The sequence below is a fragment of the Cnephaeus nilssonii genome, assembly GCF_951640355.1.
Source record: "Cnephaeus nilssonii genome assembly, chromosome: 1".
Lineage (NCBI taxonomy): Eukaryota > Metazoa > Chordata > Mammalia > Chiroptera > Vespertilionidae > Cnephaeus > Cnephaeus nilssonii.
In genome coordinates, this window is record NC_137072.1 from 21255802 (window position 1) to 21279062 (window position 23261).

Consider the following 23261-nt stretch of genomic DNA (forward strand, 5'->3'; position numbering starts at 1 on the left):
GTCGACTCCCCGACCTCCCAGGCTTTTCTTTTATCCCGAAGTTTATGGAACCCCAGGAGCCCTCCGCACCCCCCGCCCCCGCCCCCGCCCCCGCCCCGCACACTTTCTAACCAGGATCCTGTCTGGGCCCCGCGAGAGGCCGGGCCGCCGAAGAGGGGGCGCGGCGGGAGGAAGGGGCGGGGGCGCGGCCCGAGGCCGAGGGCGGAAGAGCAGCGCGGGCTGGGCCGGCGCCTCCCTCCCGCGGGGCTTCCCGGGGCGCCCGCGCGGGGTGGGAGTTTGGGGGGTCCCTCGCCCCGGCCTCCTCGCAGCCCGGCTGGCTGCCGGCTGGGGACGGGGGGACGGGGGGAAGGGCCGCGGGCCCCGCAGAGCCGCCGCGGCGGGGGTGGGGATGAAGGCGCCTGTTCTTTCGCTTTGCCTCCGCGGCCGAGCCTCCGGCGGGAGCCGCACCCACGCGGGCTGCACGGAGGGGTCCCGCCGGCGCCCGCCCGGTTGGCGGCCGGCCCGCGGGGGGAGCCAGGAGCAGGCGGAGACCGGAACTGGGAGCCGAGGCCCCAAGCGCTGGCGCAACCAGAAAAGCTCGCCGCGGCGGCTCCGACTTTCTGCCCTCGGGTCTCAGAGCCCGCGGGGCGCGGGGTGCGGGGCGGGGGCGGAGGTGGGGTCCCCATGCTCTCTTTGCCCGAGTGCGTGTGGGAACCCGGCTCCAACCGGCATCAGCCAGCTCCCTAGCCCTCGCGCGCAGAGGAATCCCAGAGGCGGGTGAGGAGCCAGAAGCGTACTTTGGGAAAAAAGCTGTATCTCACTGCGCATGTGCGAGCCTCAAAAATTTTTTTTACGTCATTTCGCTTTATCAAGTCCCAAGCCAAAACTTATTGCTCATTAATTACTCTGAAGAACAATTGACTGTATGCTCTGACGCCTAGGAAAAAAATGCGAAAGTACAGAGAGAAGGCGTTCAAGGTTTCTGCTTTCACAAAAATAGCATCCACTCTGCACACCCGCCGGAGGTGATCAGTGTGAAGTGAGCTACGCTAACAGGCAGGGAGATGGGGAGACGTGGCGGCACAGCAGCTCATTCTTTAAGAGGAGATACCTGCTCTGCAGTTTGCAACCCCTGATATTTTACTTTTTGATATTTCGGAGGAAATATCTGAATGCTGCTAAAGCTGAATTACTTTACCTCCTAGTCCAACATTTTCCCATATTTATTTTTTAAAGTTTAGAATAAAGTTTCTTATATGTTAAAATATAAGAAAATATTAATTACCACCTATAAGAAGAAAATACTGATACCTTTCCCATTAGTAAGATAGGAAATGGATTATAAAGAAATGGTCTTTATTCTAGGAGTGGTTGTGGGTTTTTTTCCTGGTGAAATAATACATAGTTGCTTATTTTAATTATAAGTAAATGTCTTGGAAGTTTACAAATACACTTGGAACTATTCAAATAATGCCAGTATGTTTATGATCAAATCCCAAAGAAAAATAAACTTACTCTTTGGTTAAAGAGTACATCAAATGAGGACAGTGGAAATACAGACTTCTTGTAGCACAGATGGATAGAAAAACGTTACTTTTCTTAATGTGATGCTTAATGCTTTAAATGTATGGCAAATGTTTGAGATTGCTACAAATAACTGGCATCAATTATCTTTCCAGGAAAGGATATTCCCAGAACCCACTGCAGAACATTACAACATACTAGACTTATGTTGCACTAGAGTCTCTAAGGTTAGAGAGCCTATATGAATTGTGTATATTAAAGTTCATGAAAATGCATCTTTTAAAGTCTGTATTAAAGGTTGTTCTTATTATTCTATTGTAAACTTACTTTATTGTAATAAATTTTCTTAAAAGTGTTCTCCAAAGTGACAAGAATTTTAAAATGTGAGTAATTTGAGTAGAATGGTCATTTGATAAAAGTGAGTGAGGTCCACTAGATCACATAACCTCTTTCTCCTTAGAAAATGATGGGGTAGTCTGAAGAGAACCCATGTGAAAATATTTTAAGAAAATTGTGATGAGGCATATTTAGAAAGAAACAGCTGGTAAACACATTTTCCCAAGCTTACTCTGAGTCCTTCAGTTACACTAGAAAACAAACTGTAATGAATCATGTTCAAAGCAAAAATACTCTGCTGAGTTAATTACTGATAACATTAATTTTCTGATTCATGAACAGCTAGATGCTTTCTAAACATTACTCTATTTCCCCAGTACAATTTATACTTATGTATTTTGGAAGTGAGTTCATTGAACTTTGGAGTTTTGTTCAGGAGGTTGGAAAGGCGTCAAAATTTACGTGGTAAAATTCTATAGAAATGTAACCAATTCCAATAAAAGGTCCTCTGTACGGAAGTACATTATGGAAATGACGTGGTTGTCAAACCTAATTGCTTGGCTTTTGAGTCCTCTTAGAAGAAATTCTACAGCCTTAGGGGTGGAGACTCAAAAGCAGCAGCATTTCTGGTTTCAGACTGAATAAAACAATGAAATCCATCATTATTCAAGTCAATAGTGATAATTCACATGAATATGAATGCACTTTGATCTTATCCTTCAATTCATTGAGAGACACAGTTGTAATGAAAAAGGGAGATAATCTCTTTAACTTGGTCCAAAGCAAGTTGTTGGAGCTTTTCATTCTTGAAAGACCATAGAAAGGAACTTTTCACTAAAGCCTTGCTTTCCTATTTTTAAGGTGGTGGGAGGGCGCGGGTATTTGGGCAAGCTACAGGTCATTATGTTGCCTCCAGGAACCAAGTAGTACTAACTTTCTTCTTTGAAGTGAACTGTCTTATTTAGTGAACTTGACATTTTGTGCAGCTTAAAGGTGAAACCTTCTAGAACACCATCTCTAGGAGTCATTGTAGGAGTCATCTTGATTTGAGTTTACCATCTGATATGGTTAAGACATATTAGTTACTTTCAGTATGTTTTAAAGCTAATTTAAACTAAATAGGAAATGTCAAGGTGCATTGTCTTAGCTTTGCAATATCCAATACTAGCCCCTTCAATGTTCCTGTTGAACTGTAAAGATAGTTAATGCCAATCTACCACATTTGAAATATAATTAGGTAAAGGTATAATGAATAAGGATATCTGATTAATGCCCCTAGCCTGGAAAATGTTTAGCTTTCCATTGAGTTCATTAAAGATACCCGAGCTTTATTGTAGTTATTAGTAAGGTTTTGTTTTTCTAATAAGGGTTGTTAAACTTCTGGAATCCTCTGGAAATTGTTGAGTCATGTTAAATGGACTCCAGAGCATACAAAGGTAAATAAAACAGATGCTTGTCCTCATGGAGCTTTAAACTTAGAAATTTCAGCACATCTGTGATTTACATGAAATTTCAATCCACGAAGAACACTCAACTAACTTAATTAGTTAAAGCCAAGAAAATTATTAACAGGGAAGAAATTTAGCAATGCACATATTTCCTGAGTTATTCTACTTGCTAAGTGAAAGACTTTGCTGGATACTTTGAAGATTTTTCTTCAATAAAAACCTGTTTAAAACACTAACAAGAGTTCTACTTAAAATAAATCAGTGTCCTAGAACCACTGAAAACAGATAAGGCAGAAAAATTCATAAGGGTTAACGTCAGTCATTTTCTTTATGCATCACTGTGGTCACTCAGTCCACACTGCCAAGGGGCGATGTGGATCATTAAATGAAGGGGGAGGGGGGAATGAAATGTCCCATCAATTTCTGTATAACAAGAACAAGTATATGGATATAATGTTTGCGCTAACATATTCCATTATGGATTTCGTGCAAAATATTCGTGGCAAACTAAGACGAAAGATAGTAGTGTTTGCTTGTGGCTCTAACCCAGAGGAAAGCCATTACCAAGAGCAGACACAACTACGCGCTTTTCTTTGTGTCGATGTAACTAGAAAGGCAGTCGGTGTCTGGTCTTGACTTATTTCTTTCCACCATCCTTATTTCTGATGTCAAAAAACACCTTCCTAATGGACTAGCCACTGACAAAGAATTTGGGCCGAAGGTGGTGAGGAGGGCACCTGGGACAGGGACTAAGCAAAGCACCCCTCTGGGGGGGAGGGGGGCGCTCAGGTGCCCGCTCAGCGCACAGCGGGCGCTCCCAGCTCCCCTATTGTCTGCCGTGGGGGCAGGGCCAAGCCCGCGAGCTGGCTTTTGAGCGGGAGCTGAGGATCCTGATGAGATCCTGGGGCGGGGGCGAGAGGGCCACCCCCAGAGTTGCAAATGCTCGACCCCGAGGTGTACGAGGAGGCGGCGGTACCGGCTGCAAATCGCCGTCGCGTGGTTGCTACTGGCAACCGAGCCTCTGCGGAGCGCGCAGCCACGCAGCCGGGGAAGGAAGGTGGCGAGGGAAAGCGGCTGCGGCGCGGTGGGGACGCCGGCTGGCCGCCCGCAGGGCCCCCGCCCACCCGCGCCCGGCGGTCCCTCCGGGCCTTGACCGCAGCTGTGCCGCACGAAGGGCCAAAGGGCTCCTGGGTTGGGGGTGTCACTGCCTCTGGAGCGTCAAATTACTGGCGCCCTCCGTGAAGGCAACATGGCAGCTGGGTCTCGAAGACCCGGCTCGTTCGGTCCGCCGGAAGGCGGGGCCGCAGGCTGCGCAGGGCACGGCCCGCACCGTCCCAGGCCCGCGTCCGCCCTGCTCGCCCGCGAGTGGGAGCCCGGCCGCGCCCTGGGCAGCTTCGCGCGCGGGCCCGCCTCGCCTTCACCCTGGGCCCTTTGTTTCCCGCTCGGTAGGCTCCTCGCGCTCGGGGCTGTGACGGGAACCCTCGAAGACAGCACCGCCGCGGGCTCCAGCCTCCGGGCGCCGCAGGAGCCCCCGGCTTTCCCTCCCCGGGGCTCCAGGCCTCTGTCCGGCGGCTTCCTGCCGCGGGGCCCGCCGCGCTCCCCCGCCTCCCGCCGAGGTGTGAGGCGGAGACGGGGCGGGCGCGGGCGGCGAAGGACAATGCCCGTCACGATCCCTCAGGAAATGAGATTCTTCTTTCTCCCCGTGGAGAGGAAAGCTGCGGGCTCGGGAACGCGGGGAGGGCACCCCCCACTAAGTCTGCTGGGCTTCGTCGCGCTCCGCACCAGCCCTCGGCGGTGCAGTGGGTGCGCCCCGTGGAAATGCGCCCCCGCAGGGGCCCGGAGGCCGCCGCGCGCGCCGTCCGCGGGGAAGGAGTCACTCCCGGGCGGGGGCAGGGGAGAACCTAGGGGGGAATTTGCATTTTTTTAAAACCGCGGCTTTAAAGAAATCATGCCACATAGGCGAGCCAGCTGTGACGTGCAACACATGCTACTGAAATCTGTCACCAAATGGCGGCTCCTGCGGTCGGCGGCACTGATGGAGGCCTCGCCCAGCAGCGCCCATTTCAGGTCGCTTTCACTTCTCTGCCGCCTCCGGGACCTCCCTCCCCAAGTCCTCCTTCCCTCTCCCGGTCTCTGGGGTCCAGCCGGCGCGGACTCTGCAAGGAGCCCGCTGTGGTGTCCCCAGCGCCTTCGGAGGCGGAGGCGACACCCCGCCTCGGCCGCCCTCGCCCGGGGGCGCGAGAACAGCGGCCTTCCAGGTTGTCCCTGATGGAGACCCCTTTAGGCGTCGCCGTTGGGTCCCAACGTGTGGCTCTTGGCCCAGATTGTGAGGTTCCTGCCGCCCCCCGCCCCCTCCTCCACACGGTCACCGGGTCCAGCTCCCTTCCCAGGGGCGTAGGCCCTGTTCTACCCAGCAAACGAGCTCAACGGGGGGCCCCCCTCCAGCCGCTGCCCGCGAAGCGCAGCCTTGGGGGACCTTGGGTGGTAGTTTTACATTTTGTTAATTTCGTTTACAATAGATCCACCCAAATCCCCAACTCCGAGGACGCCTGGTTATCGAAGGGGAAAGGGCATAGGATTCGAGGCAGGGCAGAGGGCAGCGCGAGGCGCTGCTGTGGAATGGCCCCGCAAACACGCTCCCTGCGGGCTCCGGAGCGCAGGCCGCGGCCTCCGGGCGGGGGTCCGTTTTTGCGGGCGCTGCGCCTCGGCGGCGGCGGACCCGCCTGTGCCTCGCCCGTGAAGCCTTCCCCGTGTGGCCACGCGCACCCCGCTGTCGCCGCGGGTCGCCACGGGCCCGACGCTGGAGAAACGACTTCGTTTCCCCGCCAGCCGAGCCCCGCAGGCCTGAGAATCGAGCTTTCAAAATTGGCGGGACGCGAATCCGTCCGCCGAGCAGCGCGGGGCGAGCGGCGCACGCGCAAAATGGCCTCCGGTGCCCGCGGCCTGGGCTCGCGCGGGGCGGCCGGCCCCCGCGGCGCGGCGGCGGGGCGGGTCTGCGCGGGGACTCCCGCTCGCCCCGGAGCGCTGCCCGTCCCACCTGGAGCGGGAGAAGGGCCCTTTCCTCCCGGCGCGTCCGTTGGGGAAAGGCCCCCGGGCCGGGGAGGCAGCGCTGCCGGGAGAGGGAGGTCATCCTCTGCGGGCGGGCGTCCTGCGCGCTTCCCTCCCAGCGCCGGAGCCTGAACAGCCTCTTTCCGCGGCGGGGGAGCTGCTGGTCTCTCCACCCCATTCACCGTCGCCCGCGTTTTATCTTCCAAGTCGCGCAGTGCGCGCTTGTCTTTGGCTTTGTTCGAGTACCTTCCACTGCAGGTGGGGCTGAGACCTAAGACTGCAGCTCCTGGACCGACCTCCCTCCAGGGATCACTTTTCTCCTCCGTGCGAAGTTCTCGCTCCTTCCATCCCAGTTCTCAGCGCGCTTCCCCGGGTACCCCGTCCTCAGCTTTCCAAGTCTCTTCTCTCCAACTGGGTTCTAGCCACTTAGGGGGACAGCGGGCTGGATAACGCCGAATCGGTACCGAACTTGAAATCACGTTCTCTCCGAAGTTTGGATTTCAGGCTGACCCCCAGCAATCAGAGCAAGAAGTAATATTTGTGTTGAAATGTAAGTGATTCTGAGGGAGCAACACCTGCTATTTTGGGGAATTCCTTCTGGAAGGGACATTTTAAGACAAGAGTTAAAAGATGGGAAGCACTTTAACTCATTCATTGGAAGCTTTTGAATGCTTACTAATTTTTTTGGAGGTTAAATGAGACTTCGGGATGAGTTTTCCACATGCACTTGCACTCCTTCAGAAAACCCACGAGGATCTTAAAGTAGCCTTTCCAGAGATAAGTGACTTTTGATGCCGTCGACTTGAAGACAGAAGTTGACAGTGAAGTCTTTATGCGACCTAGAAATTGCACACTAAGAAAAAGAAACTGGTGCAAATAAAGGAAATCCGTTTCAAGAACCAAAAGAAGAAAAAACGGTAAAAAAAAAAATTTAACTACGGAAACAGGAAACACTCGACTGTGTAAACATTTTCAGACTTTCATAATCAAAACTGGCCGATCTTGAGATTTGCAAGATCTAAAGACTCAAGGACTTCACGGGGTTATTTCCCAAGTCTGATTTTCTGGGAGGCTCTAATAGGTGATACCATCTCTTCCTTCTAAAGAACCAGCCTATCTAAAATAGTCCCAGTTTAGTTCAAGGTTTTATTTGGGAGGAGTTAGACTTTTTTTTTTTTTAAGATCTTAGCAAAAATCACCTGTTGTACTGTTCGTTTTATACATGAACAAATATCCTCAAGTGAAATGACATTATCTAATTAACCCAGGAGCCTTATGCTGGAGCTGTGTTCTATGCTCTTTGCACCAATAGATGTCTTTAAAAGTATGTTTTTTAAAAGGGTCATTTACATGTAATGTCACCAAGGCCTTTTGTTTTGGATAAAATTCGAGTTAGACTGTATCAGGGAAAACACTAAACTAAGTCAGAATTTCCATTGTCATTCCAGGGGCAATGAGAAGATACATATTTATCAAACCTTTAAAACAAGTGAAAAAAAAACTAACTTCCTTCACTCCAGGATTCTAAAAGAGACTAGGGTCCCTATGCAGATTGTTTCTAAAATTGAAATCCCATCCCCTCAAAGATTACTGTAAGCTATTTTTGAAAAACCAAACATGTTCATTTCTCGTTGGGCAGTGCAAACAGCATGTCACATGGGTTCCTATTAAGCGCCTTTTAAGTTTTCAGAACGTAACTTTATCTTGGTAGGCCCGTATGGGTGTACCAAATGTCACACGTGAACTAAAATTCCAAATATTGGGGAAAGAAGAAGGGAAAAGGATGAAGAAAAGTCCCCACCAGATTGCTCTGCCTGTTGTGTTATACCTCCAGAGACCCTAACATTGGCACATACAGAAATGGGAACGAAGTAATGTGGTTGATAGGTTAAGTCAGCTTTCTTTTTTTTCAAACTCGGTGCAATTAGCGGCCGGCTGGCAATTTTAAAAGCAAAAAGCAGTTGTAAAGTGGTATGCATGTATAAAGCAAGATAGATCACTATTTACACAACAGCAACTAGCTTCATTCTCTCTCTGCTTTTAAGCTAAAATCTGTGAAATCAATTTAGGCAGTTTCTGTGGAATATTTTGTTAGCACTAACTTTGTAGTATAGAATCCTAGAATACTTTTCAGAAGCAAAAGCCAAACTTAAAGCTGACTTTTCATGTACCCTGCTTTTACTGCTAAGAGTTACAAAGTTAGCTTTGCTATAGGTTTTTGCAAGGTTGAAAATTTTTAAAGTAGTAGTGTAACAAAAGTTTTAAATCTTAATTGCCCAACTGTGATGGCTGGTTATAGGAAAATTCAAAACATTGTAATCTTCTATTTTATTAAAAGACAATGACGTTTTGGCTGAAATACCCTTTAATTGCTTAAGCAATTTTCAAATTGAGTAGGAAAAAAAATACTTTCAAATAAAATAAATGTATGTTTTCAAGTATGATAAAACTGTTAAGCCATAAATGCAATATCTGATGTTTTAATAACTTCAAAAATAAATTCATCACTAAAGTCAAAGTCCCATGTTGATTTTACAATTTGGTTTTGAATAAGTCAAATGACAGTCCACTAGCATTTGAAGTGTTTGGCCTTTGAAAAGTTTTTTCATTTTTTTTATACACACAATCATCCAAAGTAAAAATACCACTTGCAACTTTCATTAACCAACTTTTCTTTGTCTTAGATATGAAAAAGTTGAGGCCTAGAAAAAGAAGTTAAATTCACCAAAATTGGCAAACATGGGTAACTTTTACTTCAAAGGTTATAAAGTAAATAAACAGATACATCTTTCAATTGGGTTTTTAAGCAATTATACAACAAATCATGTACTTCTTACCAACATCATTATTTAAGACAGCAATGGATTCCCTTTAGCTTTTGTCTGTTGTTATCCACAATAGGGTTTCCAAAACTTCTGCACATTGTGCTTCATATCAAATTTTTATTACAGTCTTAGCTAATTTCTAAATGAATATCCCTTTTATTGAATTTTTCCCAATTACAAATGAAATTTAATTTTACATCTATAATTAGAAACAACACAGTGGGACTGTACAAATTTAGGTCAAAATAAAAATATATGTATTTGTAGTTTCATAAAACTTCATTTACTGTATTTTTAAAGAAAGCAGAAGTAACAACAATATATGTAAAGTAATGATTTAATGACTATAAGCAAGACAAAGCAATAGAATTGTGCTTCTTTTGCAGACTGGGGACAATGAAATTGTTTAGCTACAATTTTCCCATACAAACATGAAACAATATTCATATAAACACCCTCACAAATAACTGATGGGTGATGAACACACACCAAGTTCGACCAAAGCAAAATACAAACTGAAAATTGTTGAGGTTATTCATATTTTAAATTCAATATGCTCACTCTATTTAAAAATTAATACCTGTAGAAGCTCATGATAAATTGCTTCTATTAGAGAGACGGCATATGCCACTGTTTACAACTATAAAAGCAACTCTTAAATTTTAAATTACTGTTATATCACATATTAAAATAATTTTAGATAAAATGTCTTCCTCCAGCAATTTGCTGGTTTATTTTAAAATTTGTCTTAAGATTATAGTGATCAATATACATTTTTAAAACACAGTAATTTCATCATAAGCAATGGGAAATGAAGACACTATTTCCAAATTCCTTTGTTAAAAGTTTTTCTGCAACATATTTTAAAAGTAAACATGTATCACTACAGAAAGTCAATATGATTTGCCAATTACTTCCAAAGGAACAGACTTTAGAATTAGATATCCACATTAAAAATATCCTATGCCGAAAAGGCTCAAACATATGGTATCTGCAAAGGTCGAACCGGTTGGGAGAATTTTAACAACCATTTTTGAATGCATGAAACACAATATTTTCTTTAAAGCATTTATAAATATATCATACAATACTGTTTCCTGTTATGTCATATACCAATATGGCATTGTACAACAAGCATAATGCCATCTGATTCTTACAAAAGCGAATCATTTAAACAAGTCAGTAAAATAAACGGTAGTTACCCGCTTTTAGGCATACAGATTGTAAAACTGAAGTTTACTTTCCTTTGATCGGTTTTGCGTAGCAACAGAGAAGTAAAAATCAAACAGGAATCAAAATGGCTAAATATGCAAAAAATCGTTATTCACAGTGACATGGCTACATAGAATGCATTATTCTATGCGTATTCTTTCTGTTTGTTGAATTTTCAGATAAAAAGCACTTGTTTTCTACAGGTTCACAAAACAGCTTAATAACAAGAACAATCAAGAAGAATGTAACGTAGGCAGCGTTAGTTGAGATTAACAAACTATGGCCAAATGTTTATATCCACTGCAGAATATTTTCAAATCCAAACAACCGTTACAGAAACCATTTCATATCTTTCCTAACACAGAAAAAAATCTTGTCTGCCTCTCAGTAACCAATTCTTCATAGGAACAATCTTTCTTTTCAATTAACGTCCATATCAATATCACATCTAGTCCATCTTTTATAGCCAACTTTAATGCACTACAAAAGAAAGCAAATTGGACGATAGTCACATGTATTAACATCTATAAAGCTGTAATGGCATGAAGATATCTATATAAATCAGGGATTTAAAATTGTTTTCCTTAAGGTCTCAGGTATCAACCAGATGAAGTTGCTGACGACCCATTTACTGAAGATTTTCGAGGTCTACTGGCAAAGGAAGATTGGTGGTTACCGCTGGGGCTGTTGCTGGTTCCATTCATAGTGCTGGAAATGTGAGGAAACTGAGGATGAGGAGACTGCACTGGAGTACTAGGGCTAGGCAAACAAGAAGAGGTGGAGGGAATACCTCCTGCTGGGCTGTTGGCCTTGTCACTTCCAGAGTCACTTTCCAGTTCTCCAGCATTTGTCAGTCCATCTCTCTGGTGACTGATCTTCATTCTTTTACAAGTAGGTCGCACTCTGTATTTCAAAGGAAGCGGACCATTCTATAAAGTTAAAAGGAAGAAATTAATCTTAACTCTTTAAATACAGTTTACCACAATAATCTGTATCAGATATGCTACTTACCCTTCTCCAGGTATAAATGTAGGCAATATCCATTAGTGTATAATAATCCTTTAAAGGTTCCTCTTCATACATGACATCAATCTATTGAAAAATGATATTTCAATTAAATATCACAGTGCAAAAGTAAATCTAGATTTTTTTTTTTTTGGTCTAAATATAATCCAAAAGTGCTTTAAAAAACATTTTCTCCAAACATTTGGACAAAGGATCACTCTTGAAATCTCAAATGAGAAAAAATATTTCTTGAAATTACTAAGGGATTTGTTTTCATAGCATAAAACAATTTATTTTAAGAGATATTTCCAAGTTAAATACTAAATTTTTTTAAAATTTTACTGCTTTTTGGGATTCAGAATCCAAAAAGAAAAAAGTCATTGAATTTTAAAAATATCTGTATTTAATGCAAGAACACTGTAAAGTACATACCTGGAAAGTATTAGGTATGTCCATTTTACTTCTGAGAAACTTTCTTAGGTGCATTACAGTCATTGCTGCTGGGCATCGTAAGTATCTTTTATCATTCACCTAAGTACATTCAGAAAAGTAATTTTTTTTTATTCTTAACTTTCAGATAAAAAAAAGTTTTAATTAGATTGTCTGAATGATACAAGGTATCCCCAAAAGTGGGACATGACTAAATTCTTAACTATACTTTGCATTTACTATTTTTATAAGTATTAAATGAACAGATTCCTGATATAATAAGAAAACTTTAAATATATCAAAGCATTAAACATTACTTATTTAAAATATTTTGTAACAATAGCAATCATATATAAACTAAATTCTATTTATAAACTATCAGATATCTAAGTCACTCTTAAACATCAAACATGACAATTTTCTTCCATTTGACAGCATCATCTGACCCTAGAATATTCTAAAAGAAAACATACACTCAAAAATTTAGAATCTAAATATATTTTTATGCTTTTGAAACGTGGAACCTTACCTCCTCCTTAGATTTCTCCTTGTCTTTGTTTACTTTGCGATCCAATCTAAGAAACAGATCATTAGTGGAACAATGTATCTAATAAACATACAAGTATAAATCACATTTCCTAAAGAATTTACCTGTTCTGATCAAAGAATTCAATGGATAAGCTTATTATCTCATCATCGGTTATAATTCTCTTATCTTCATCTGCAACTTCTCCTCTATCTTCATTAGAGCCATTGGTGGCTATAAAGACATTATGAAAGTCAAATTTTAAAAATTAAGTATTTAATTATGTATTATATATGAGAATAGAAGTGATATTTGGATTAAATTCAATTTTAATAAATTACTGAAAGTTCTCCCTCCAAATAAAATATCTTTCCCCCTCCAAAGAGTTTACCATCGGCTGAAGGATGAGCTGCATAAAAATCCCTTCTTCTCTTCATTTCATCTAAAGGGGAAGAGGGGGGTGAAAGACTTAAACATTTGGTATAGCAGGTAAAACTGATAAAATATTTTTTTAAAATTAATTTTTAAGCAAGTTACCCACTTTTGAAAAGCCCTGGAACTAATTTGTATACAATATCTTGAAGAGTTTTATCTGACCTGAAAAATAAATTAGAAAAATAAACTATCAATGTGACAAAAACTAAAATGTTCACAAGTTATTATAGATTCCTTGTTTTCCTACTGCTATTGTATTTTACTTGACTATGACTCTGTCTATAACTACATTAATAAGATAACAAAAGTTCTTTATGTAGTAGCACTATTTTAAATCAGTAGAAAAATACTTTATTTTATATTCAATAAATTCTTCGAATTTTACTGAGTCATGAGATGTATGCCCTTCAAGTTACTAAATTATCTATGAAAGAGAATAAAGAGAGAATAGAAGCACTTTGAACACATTCAATTTTGCCTATTATTATATCAATAAAACAATGAAAAAATGATTCAGTTTTCAAAAATCTTAAAATCACGTGAATAACACTGAACTTTGTTTACAATTAGTCATTATTAACATGGCATGAAATTAAGGGCTACCCTGCAAAAAAGCATACACATTAGGTGGGGATTCGAGGGTAGATTATCTGTGAAGAAATAAACAGGGTAACCCTTCACTAAATTATGTAATTCCAACAACACTTACAAACAATGATTTTAAAAATTTTCTACCTTATGTTCAGTAGTGGTCTGGTTTTGTGAACTTGGACATCACAGATAGGACAATACTTGCTGGTCTCCAGGTAGCGCACAATACATGTTTTACAGACTAGAAGTAAAAACACATTTTTGCAAATTTAGAAATTATATGCTAAGCATTAAAATTGTGTTAAAAATGGAAAATAGTAGCAAACTAGTAAATGCCAAAAGTTATTTTAAATTAATTAAAATAAACTAATAAATATCCTGAGAACATTTATACATTGCATACTTATATTTTATTAAATATTTATCAATAAAAAGTCACTAAAAGCAAGAGAAGAAACAATTCCATCACTTTGTACCAACATTCCCATGGACTGCAGAATTGTTAGTTTTCCTATTTCAGGATAAAATGTGAAATATGACACAAAAAAGGTCTAAAACTTTGTACTTACAGGAATGTAGACATTCTATTATGGTTGTGGCATCAATGAAGTACCCTCCACAAAGCACACACATCAGGTGGGGATTTAGCTCAGTGATCTTGATTCTGGTTGTTCGATGCATTTCTGCTTAATAAAAGATCCTGCAAGACATAGAGATATTGGCCATAATTCACAGAGGGAGAATCTACATTATCTCCAACTCCTAGTAACCTTACGCTCTGAAATGCTGAGGTGTTCGTGAAACTCATTTAACATTGTACAGCTAGACTATCCCAATGAATTCTACAGAAGAAATATACTAATCAGGCTTGAATCAATGATCCTGAAACGGTGAAAACGTTCCAACTAAAGTTAACTTGTGGTCCTCAGGTCATTCCAGCAGGACAAGAGGAGGTCTGGGGTGGGGGCAGGGAGCTGAGTATTCGGGTCTCTTTCTTCCATTTGTCCTCCAGCCTAGAAGCCCCACAGTCCCCACAGATAGTTACCAACCGCTAGGGCTTGTTCAGAGTCTCCCAAGTTTATTGTAAAGCTACCTTATGGATCTTCAACCGAAACCCAGGAGCATGCCCTGGCTTTCCAGGGGTTCCTGTTGTTTTGGGCGCTTCCAGCAACCAGAACCTGGCACGTTTTTTAGGCAACACAAAGGGAAAATAAATTCTGCTCTATCTGCATCCCTGGCATTTCCGGAGCTGGGTGCTGGGGCCTCAGGAGAAGCACCTCGAGTCAGCCTGGGGCTGGGGCCTGAGCGCGCGGACGCCCGGGGGCCGGGATGCGAGGGGCGGATCCGGCAGCACCGGGGCTCCGCGGCTCCGTCTGCTCCGGATTCGGAACTCGCCTCTGTCGGGGTTTCCATAGCAACTTACACTTACACTTGGCATCCGGCCACAGCTACAACTCCTTGCGGACCCAGGCCGAGCCCGAGCGGCAGGCGTGCGGGGTGGTTGGGGCAGCGGTGGCAGAGGCGGCGGGCGCGGGGGCGGGGCCGGCGCGGCGCGGGGGCGGGGCCGGCGCGGGGGCGGGGTGGGGTGCGGGCGCCGAGGCTCGGGGGTGGGGCAGCCCCACGAGGCCCACGGCTCTCGGGAACAAGATCCCTGCCCGCCACGACCCAGAGGGGCAGTTTGGGGGACCCCGGAGTGGGCGAGTGGTAAAGGGAAATGCAAACCGCACTCCCGGCCATTTCGGACACTCTTGGGGGCCTCTTTCCACGTCGATGCTGTGCGAAGAGCTTCTTTTAGATCTTGACTCTTTCGGTCTCTCCTGTTTGCAATCACTAGATCAAAAATTTCACGAAGGGATCTTTTGAGAATTGCCAACTGTGCACTTAGCCCGAAACCGTCAGAGCTCAAATTGCAGAGATGTTTATTGAACTGAACTTCTCTAAAGCTTTCTTCTTTAATATGAAGTTCTGCTGTAGATTAGATGAGCGATACAAAGTTTTGAAAAGGCTAAAAACTGAAATTTACAAGAAGAGGAGAAGGGGGAAAGCCCTGTTTTATTTGAGCTATGCTGGAGACAAGAAAAACTTCTTTAATCGCCACAATAGTGACAATATGTAAAGAACCATGTGACCACAGCCCATTCCCAAAGCTAAATCAACACCTTGTCAACCCAGAGCAACCATGGAAGAGAAAAACAAATGCCATTTTCTCAGCCTAAACTCCACAGAGACCCCCGCACGATGCAATGATATTCCCAACAGATATTATATGTTATAAAAAGTCACAGTGGGAAACTATCAGCAATGATACACCAGTGGACAATCAAGGAAGTCAATTATTTCGTGTAGTATTCTTGAAAAATACATTTTACTCCCACTTCACTCATTTCAGAACCTGAAATAAGACTAAGTTTCTAGACCTGCCTTGAAGGACATTCTCCAAGTTGCCTTGAATAGATATCTGGCAGCTTGTGAAACTTGAAGATGTATCTAAGGTTGTAATTTTTAGGAAATTTTTATGTAGGGGAGGGAAATACCAATGAACATACCTCAATGGCTGAAACTAAAAGCTTTAGAGTACTAAAAAATGGTAAAAACAAAACCTCTTTTATGAAAGTGCCTACAGAGGCAACCAGTGACTTCAACCAGAAAGCTTCATGTGTGACTCCTCAGTTACCTCTGGGTTACTTGTTTAGAAGAATATTGTCAACATATTATTGATATAAGTCTAAGTAGGGTTGCAGAGGAGTTGAGGGTGGAGCAGGATCCCTAAAGAGTAGCAATACTTAAATCCATTGCACTTGGTGATTACAAACAAGTATTCTTGGTTGTTAAAGAAAACTCTTTGTGACACCACAGGATCTGCCCTAGCCCGTGAAAGCACACCACGCTAATGCCACCGATCATGAAGATTAAGTTAGGGCTTCAATAAAAAGAGCTGCCTTTCTCTACTTTATAGAAAACCAACACCAAACACAAATATATCACACCAGAACAGTCAAACCTCAGTGGAGGGTTATCTACTGATTGGCTTTAAATATTTAAGTCACATATACTTGACCAAAACCCTTTCAAATTCATCTTAAAGTCTTAATTCACACAACTCCTCTACCTAAGTTCAGAAGAATTTGGCCACAACCCTATTATCATTTATGATGCTAATAAGTATCACTTTGTTACTATATAAAACTCAGGTCTTTGTCTTTTTACACCATTTGAAAGTACTGGCAGCTTAATGAAGACTGAAAACATTTGACATGCTGATAAGGTTTAAGAAACACTTGCACCTTAGAAGTGAAAACCTTCTAGGTTCCAACATAGAAACTGCCAACTAAGCAAGCAAAAATGCATCAGACGTACAATGGTAAAAATATTCAATAGTTAAAACTTGCCATTATGGCATACTTAGTTGGGGCTGTCAATTTGATTGGAGGCCTAATACCAGTAATGTCAAAATGAAGGAAAACAGAAGCAAGTTCTTATTATGTTAACAACTGGCTTGACTATTGCAATCTAAGAAATGCAAATGAATTTCAAAACCCCAGTAGAGGCTCACAGCCCAAAGCAAGTATGGGTGAAGTAGGGGTTAGCTTGGCTCCTAGGGAGAATTTTGCTTAATGCTCATCCAAGGACTTGGTAGAATATCAAGTACAATGAAATGCTCAATTTTCTTACAAAAGTGTGTGTATGTGTATACACAAGTGCACACACAATGACTTACCCATGACCTTAAAGATATTGTTACTAAATGTATAACTTGCACAGGTAGGTTATTTCAAACACTTGCACTCTGGGGTAGAAGTATGGGAATGTACTCAAGTATTAAAATTTTATAAATTTGCTCATAAAATCAACCTCTGAGAAATTCTGATTAGACTACTTAATTCAAATGTTAACGTAGTCTCATAAATTAGTATATACTGTCAACAATTTGCATCCTTAAGTTTCAAGTGTTTAATATAGCTTATAATGTGTTTCCAGAATTTGAAGGTTAAGGATATAAATTGAACTACTCATAATATTCCAGGTACCACCAACCTACACTTGTATTTGGGAAAATATGCCTAGAATTTTGCCTAGTTTAAGGGAAAGGGTTAATGCATCCTTCTCTTTCAAATATTGAACCGTGACAACTAAGCCCACTAAATCCTTTTATTGCAATTGGAAATTATCAAAGTCTCTCTACTTGTTTATTTCCAATTATTAACTGTACATCTCTGGGACCAAAAGATCAGACAATATCGCTGTCAAACCCAAAAGACTGCGTAACTATAATTATATTCAATCACTTTTTGGTGCTCCTTTTCCAAAGCATCTCTTTACCATATAGGACCTATGCTGACATTTAGCAAAATCTATAAAACATAGTGGACTTAAGTCGTGGTTCTAAGTGCATCCCATTGTAGAGGTTGAGAGAAAAACTGTAGTCTCCGAGAGGGAAAAAGGGAGGAAAAAGCTTGAAAAGAAAGGAAACCTCCTGCAAGACTAACGTCCAGTCACCACCATCATTCCAAAAAAAAGCTCCAAATTTGAAATGGCCACTTCCCAGTGAGCACGTCCCAAGTGATGTTTAGGTAACTTATCCAAGACTAGTAACAAATAACACCTTGAAAACTTTACCATTTTAAACACAAACGCAGGAAACCTTGGAAACAACTGGGAACCGCCATCTTACAAGCCATCCAATTTCACACAAGTGTCCCTCCAACTTAAGTTAATAACATTTTTATTTGGGCTCTCCCCAGCCTAACATTCACCTTGGCGGGACCGCTGCCCCCCACGTAACCCGTCCCTATAAAATGGGGGCGTTCTCTGGTTGTTCAAACCCCTCAAAAGCCCTTTCTTCGGGAGAGGAGGGAAGCCACTTGACCCAAGCAGCTCCCGATTTCAGGAACCCGTCCCCGTTTCATCCAAATCTACCTCTCAACAAAGGGCGCCGCGGCCGCGAGAGCCGCAGGGGCTGCACACACAAGTGTCCCTCTCGGGGGCCATGTGCGTCGCAGGGGTGCAAAGGGGCGCTGGGGGGAGAAAGGAACTAAAACGTGGGGCCGCGCGCGGCGCGTCCGGGCAGAGCGGGAGGCGGCTGGAGCGGCGCCGAGCCCGGCTGGCGGCGGCGCGGCGCGGCGCGGGCTGCGGGTCGGTCCCGGCGCCGCGGGAGTCGGCGGGCGGCGCGGGCGCGTGCTCGCGGGCGCGGGCGGCGCGCGGGGCCCGGCGGGCGGCGGCGGCGGCGGCGCGGGGCTCGGTGCCCACGCTGTCAGCGCCCTCCTGGCCGGCGGGGCGAGGCGCGGGGGGGCCGCTCCCAGTCCACCCGCGGCCAGCTCCAGCCCCGCGCGGCCTCCGCCGGCCCCCGGCCCCGGCCCGGGGCGCTTCTACTCCTACGTACCCGGAAAAGGCAGCCGGCGAGAGGCGATCGAAGCGGGCGGAAAAGACAATGAAAGTTAAAAGTCGTTCAGCAGAAAATGAATGTGAGCCAAGCGGCCATCTTGAAGCGAGCTGCAGACGCCGCTGTCAATGGGCAACGAGCGCAGCCGAGAGGAGCCGCGGCCGCCGCGCTCTGCTCATGCTGCCTCCGGAGCCCGGCCTCCTCCTCCTCCTCCTCCTCCTCCTCCTCCTCCTCCTCTCCTCCTCCTCCGCTCCGGCCTCCTCCTCCTCCGCCTCGGCCTCCTCCTCCTCCTCCTCAGCCTCCAACGCCTCCTCCTCCTTGGCCTCTTCCTCCTCAGCCGCCGCCGCCGCCTCCCGCTCCGCACTCGGGGGAGGGCGTGCGCGGAGGGGGCGCGATCAGTATTATTCTGCGGGGCCGGGAGGTGTTTCTAATCCGGATCGGGGCTCCCTCGCCAACATCCCCATTGTCTCACCCCGATCTCTGCCTTTAATACTACAATTATTATTTCATAGTTGCTGTGGGGGGAGTGGGCGAGTGGGGGGCGCCGGGAGTGTGCGTGCGGAGCGGCGGGGGGAGGGGTGGCAGGGGGAGGAGGGGGAGGGGAGGGTGGAAAAAAATGCACCGCTGAAGGCAGAGTGGAAACTGACACCGGCTCCAAAATGGCTCAGAGTCCGCCCGCCCCCTCCCCCGCCCCCTGGTCACGTGCTCCCCTCATTCCTTAAGGGCGGCCAGGGAATTAGTGTCGGTGTAGTCGGGCCCGTGGCCGCCCCCTCCCAGCGGAGCGCGCAGCCCGGCCCCCGCCCCCGCCCCCTCCCCCTCGCGCTGCCCGACGGCCGCGGCTTCGGAGGCATTTCTCCACCACGTCACTCGCGCCACCCAGCTCCGGACGCGGGCATCGCTCCCTCCCCGCACGCAGCTCAGCCCACCCCACGCACCCACCCCCGTTATTTCTTTTTTCTGTCCGCCGCCGCCGCCCGCGGCGCACAAGTCCACAGGCTCTAGCCGAGGAGAGCGCCGGCCACCGCTCCCTCTCGGCCCAGCCGCCCCCACGGGCTGCGGCCCAGACTCCGGCGCCGCGGAACCTGCGCGCGAGTTGGGCTCGCGGAAACAACAGCGCCTGCCCCCGTCTTCCCGCGGCCGCGCGGCCCCTTCCTCTCCCGCCAGCGGCCGAGGCGGGGCGCGCTCGGGCAGCCACTCTCCCGGCAGGAGCGCCGCGCGGGAGCGGGCCGGGCCGGGCTTCGGGGGGCCCCGCGGGTGAGAGTCGGGCTGCGGGCAAGTCCCCCGGCGCTGGTAACGGGACGGGCCAGCGCCCCTCCGCAGGGGGACTGCACCGGCTCCCCAAGTCTCAAAGCCGGAGTCTTCAACCCGGGAGAGCGCACCTTTCCCACCAGGTTTAATTTTAACCCAGAGGAAAGACAGTCGTTAAGAGTTAACGCTAATCGTTCTGTCTTCAGAGTAATAACTGACAAACACATTAAAACAAACGCTCAGTTCTTCTGGAGAGAACGCATTTATTCAGAATGTAAATACTGTCTACTTCCTTTTTTAAGACTTGAAAAATGATCAAAATGGATCAATGTACAGTTAATACTAAAGATTCAAACACGTAGGCAGAATTTCCCTCTAAACTTTTTCATACGTGTAAAAAAGTGTCAAAATTGATGAGCAGCATAAATCCAAAAAGAAATTTTTTTCTATTAAAAATAGAGGACCCAAACGACGGTTCGGCCGACGGAGATGTCAAGGAGTTCTGGTCTTCCAGACGCGGGCAGGTCGCTAACTTCCCCAAGTTAAAATTGGGTTGCTCTTTCCAGGCTTTTCGAAGCATCTTTAAGTTTCCCCACTAAGTCCTAAAAGACGTATATAACGCTGTTTTTTATGATAAAACACGGGAAAGAAGTATCCAAGTTTGAGAAAGATTCAAGAAAAAAGTCGGGAGACATTTTATAAACAAAGTTTAAAATTCACAAGGATATTAACCTTTGACAGACCATCAAAAGAAGGTTTTCCTCTAAAATAGTTCATCTTCAAATCGGCTACTTGCCCACAGATTGGAAATAATGATTTATAACCGAATCCTCTTAACAAGCAAGGTATATATGAATTAAATTTCTCAAGTTATCTAACAAAGATTATCCTGTATTTACATTTTCTGAAAGTTTAAAGTTGATTGTTACATTAAAAAATGCAGAAGATGCCTTTTGGAAAATTCAATTTCACCAAAATTTCAAGCAATCATCTTCATTTTTAAGTGGTAAGAAATAAATTCGTTGTCATGCCCATTAATCAATGTAGTGGTGAATTTTCCCAGCCTTACATTGGCAATATAAAATTTTAGAATTTTATGTATAGTTCCCCCTTTATAAAAAGTCTTTTAAAACCAGTTTAAAAATCCTGTTTTGAAAGTTTAATTCAATTTCTGAATACATTTTCAAAGCCATGTTTATAATTTTGCTTTGTCCTATTGGATCAAACCATCACAAACAGAAGGAATTTACACTCAACAATACACTCAAAAGTTTTCTTTAACTGAAAGGAACAGCCAATATAGATCAATTCTCTATTAGTATCATCTTAATTTCAAAAGTGAAGTCTACATTAAAATATTGCTCTTGAAGCTTCCTTCCCATTAAATCCTTACCCAATCTTCATTATCTACTGACAGATGATAAGATTATTTTTCTTTTGAACTTTCCAAAAGCATAATTCTCAATTAAACATCTATAAAAAGATGGACATATTCACAGATCCTAATACTGTACCTGTAATTGTTCCATGTTGCAACTAAAACTAATCTCTGGGTAGGATTGGGAATCAGTGTTCTAGAGAAGGAAAAAAATGCTGTTTAAATCAAGAAAATTGAAATTCCATTACACATTTAATTTTTAGACAGGGCTAATGTATAAATACCTCTACATTTAAGGTCACCAAATAGGCAGGTCTGTACATCTTATGAAGTTGATTGGTCTAAAACAACACAACACATTTCAGTGTTCAACTCTACTTTTTTAAGTTTCCTAAACACCCCTTAGAGAACAGTTAAACTTTACCTTTATCTGATATTCCAAACGCCAAGAAACATCAGTTATATGAGGGAGAGATCTGCCTATACTGAAAGATACAATGATAATTTTGTACATAATAACTACAGAAAACTTTCAGTATTTTTCTTTACTAAGAATGGTTTCTACCTTCCACCCCCCACACAAAATTTTAATCCATTCTGAATTTAAAACATTGTTAAACTTTATTTTCAAGTTTTGAATAGTAAAAGATCATTTAAAAAAGTATCTCAATAAACTTCATCTTTTAAAAACATTAGCTTAACTTCAATTGTTTAACTTGCCCTGTGGCCCCTTCTCTTTTGGTCAAAATCCCTGTTTTTTTTACCCTATTTTGTTTCACACCAGCATTCTTCATTCCTACCTGCAAGTGAAAAGTGGCTCAACTTGACACTTTACACAGTACCTACCTTCCCAGTAGGATTTCTAGGGAATCCTTATTATTCTGGAGGGTGGAAAAAAAGAAAAGAAAACATATTTGCAAACAGAATAGAAAAAAACAGTAATTGTTCATTTTTAAAAATTGAAGTAAATAACCTGATATTCTGTGCAAAACAGTTCTATTCGCTCTCTATCAAATTTACAGTCTTCTAGATAAGTGCTAAAGGAAAAAAGAAATCAAAGTTTAGTTCCTATTTTAAAACTAAAATTGTTATAAATATATTATTTGATAATAAATGGAATTTAAGCAAATCCTATACCTTAGAGTTGATTTGTCAGCTCTTTGCTTTCCTGCTTCCAGTATGTAAGTTGCAGCTGCTGTATGGCAATGTTTTAAAACCACTGGGTCGATATGTTTCAAGTCTGGGTGATCTAAAATAAATTAATTGCCAGTGATGCCTATGATAAGTTTTTTATGGTCATGTTTCTTAAAGGGATATTTTAATTTGGGTACATCCGCCCCTTTAACAAGATAACAAAAAGAATTCCATTGTAAGGACTGGCAATTATAAGTAAATGAGATGAGCAACAAGGTCAATGGCAAAACAACAAAGAGCACACATCAATAATTCTGCTATTTCCCGGTCTCAATTACCTTCTTTTATTTTGCCTTGATATTTTTAGTATTCTTAAAAAAAACATTTTCCAAAGAAAAAATAACTATACAGTGGCCATTCTAACACTGGGTGGAGTAAATTCAGAGGAAAATAAGGACATAAATATTTCACATGGTGCAAATTTAAGAATGAATACATTCCCTCTAAAGATTGATTAATTATAGTGTAAATGCCTCCATGGACAGTAACACATCAAGGAAGGCAAGGGCACAAGTTCAGACTATTAAACATAATTTTCTAAATATTTTCAGGTTTTGACAGCCATCCCTTTTTTGAGATTACCCAGGTGGTGGCTACTATTTTCGTTTACACAACTTCCACTTTCATACCTTTTGTACGTGTTTAGTTCATGAAACTACAGAAAAAAACACAACATTTGAATTGTTGGGATATTTATATTTAA

General features: G+C 43.8%; 1 protein-coding gene across 4 annotated transcripts; it reads right to left on the reverse strand.

The window, feature by feature from the left end:
• Positions 1 to 9065: 9065 nt before the first annotated feature.
• Positions 9066 to 19298, reverse strand: BMI1 (BMI1 proto-oncogene, polycomb ring finger). 4 transcript variants are annotated; one of them, XM_079768437.1, is made up of 11 exons: positions 18739 to 19298; positions 13928 to 14058; positions 13503 to 13599; positions 12874 to 12929; positions 12724 to 12774; positions 12458 to 12566; positions 12336 to 12381; positions 11810 to 11908; positions 11384 to 11464; positions 11163 to 11301; positions 9066 to 11080 (listed from the first exon to the last, which is right to left on the reverse strand). In XM_079768437.1, exons 2-11 carry the CDS (start codon positions 14037 to 14039, stop codon positions 11073 to 11075), a joined length of 798 nt encoding a protein of 265 aa, XP_079624563.1. In that variant the 5' UTR covers positions 14040 to 14058; positions 18739 to 19298; the 3' UTR covers positions 9066 to 11072. The 4 variants fall into 4 exon arrangements, with proteins under 4 accessions (XP_079624563.1, XP_079624560.1, XP_079624562.1 ...); XM_079768434.1 differs by having other exon boundaries at positions 9066 to 11301; positions 18739 to 19297; XM_079768436.1 differs by lacking the exon at positions 18739 to 19298 and adding an exon at positions 14788 to 18397 and having other exon boundaries at positions 9066 to 11301.
• Between the last annotated feature and the right edge of the window lie 3963 nt (positions 19299 to 23261).

Coding starts and splice junctions, on each gene's coding strand:
- BMI1 (XM_079768434.1), bottom strand. CDS start 14,039: ATGCATCGAACAACCAGAATCAAGATCACTGAGCTAAATCCCCACCTG. Junction 12,382..12,457: donor GAATTCTTTGATCAGAACAG/GTAAATTCTTTA, acceptor TCTGTTTCTTAG/ATTGGATCGCAAAGTAAACA. Junction 11,302..11,383: donor ACATTTATACCTGGAGAAGG/GTAAGTAGCATA, acceptor TTAACTTTATAG/AATGGTCCGCTTCCTTTGAA.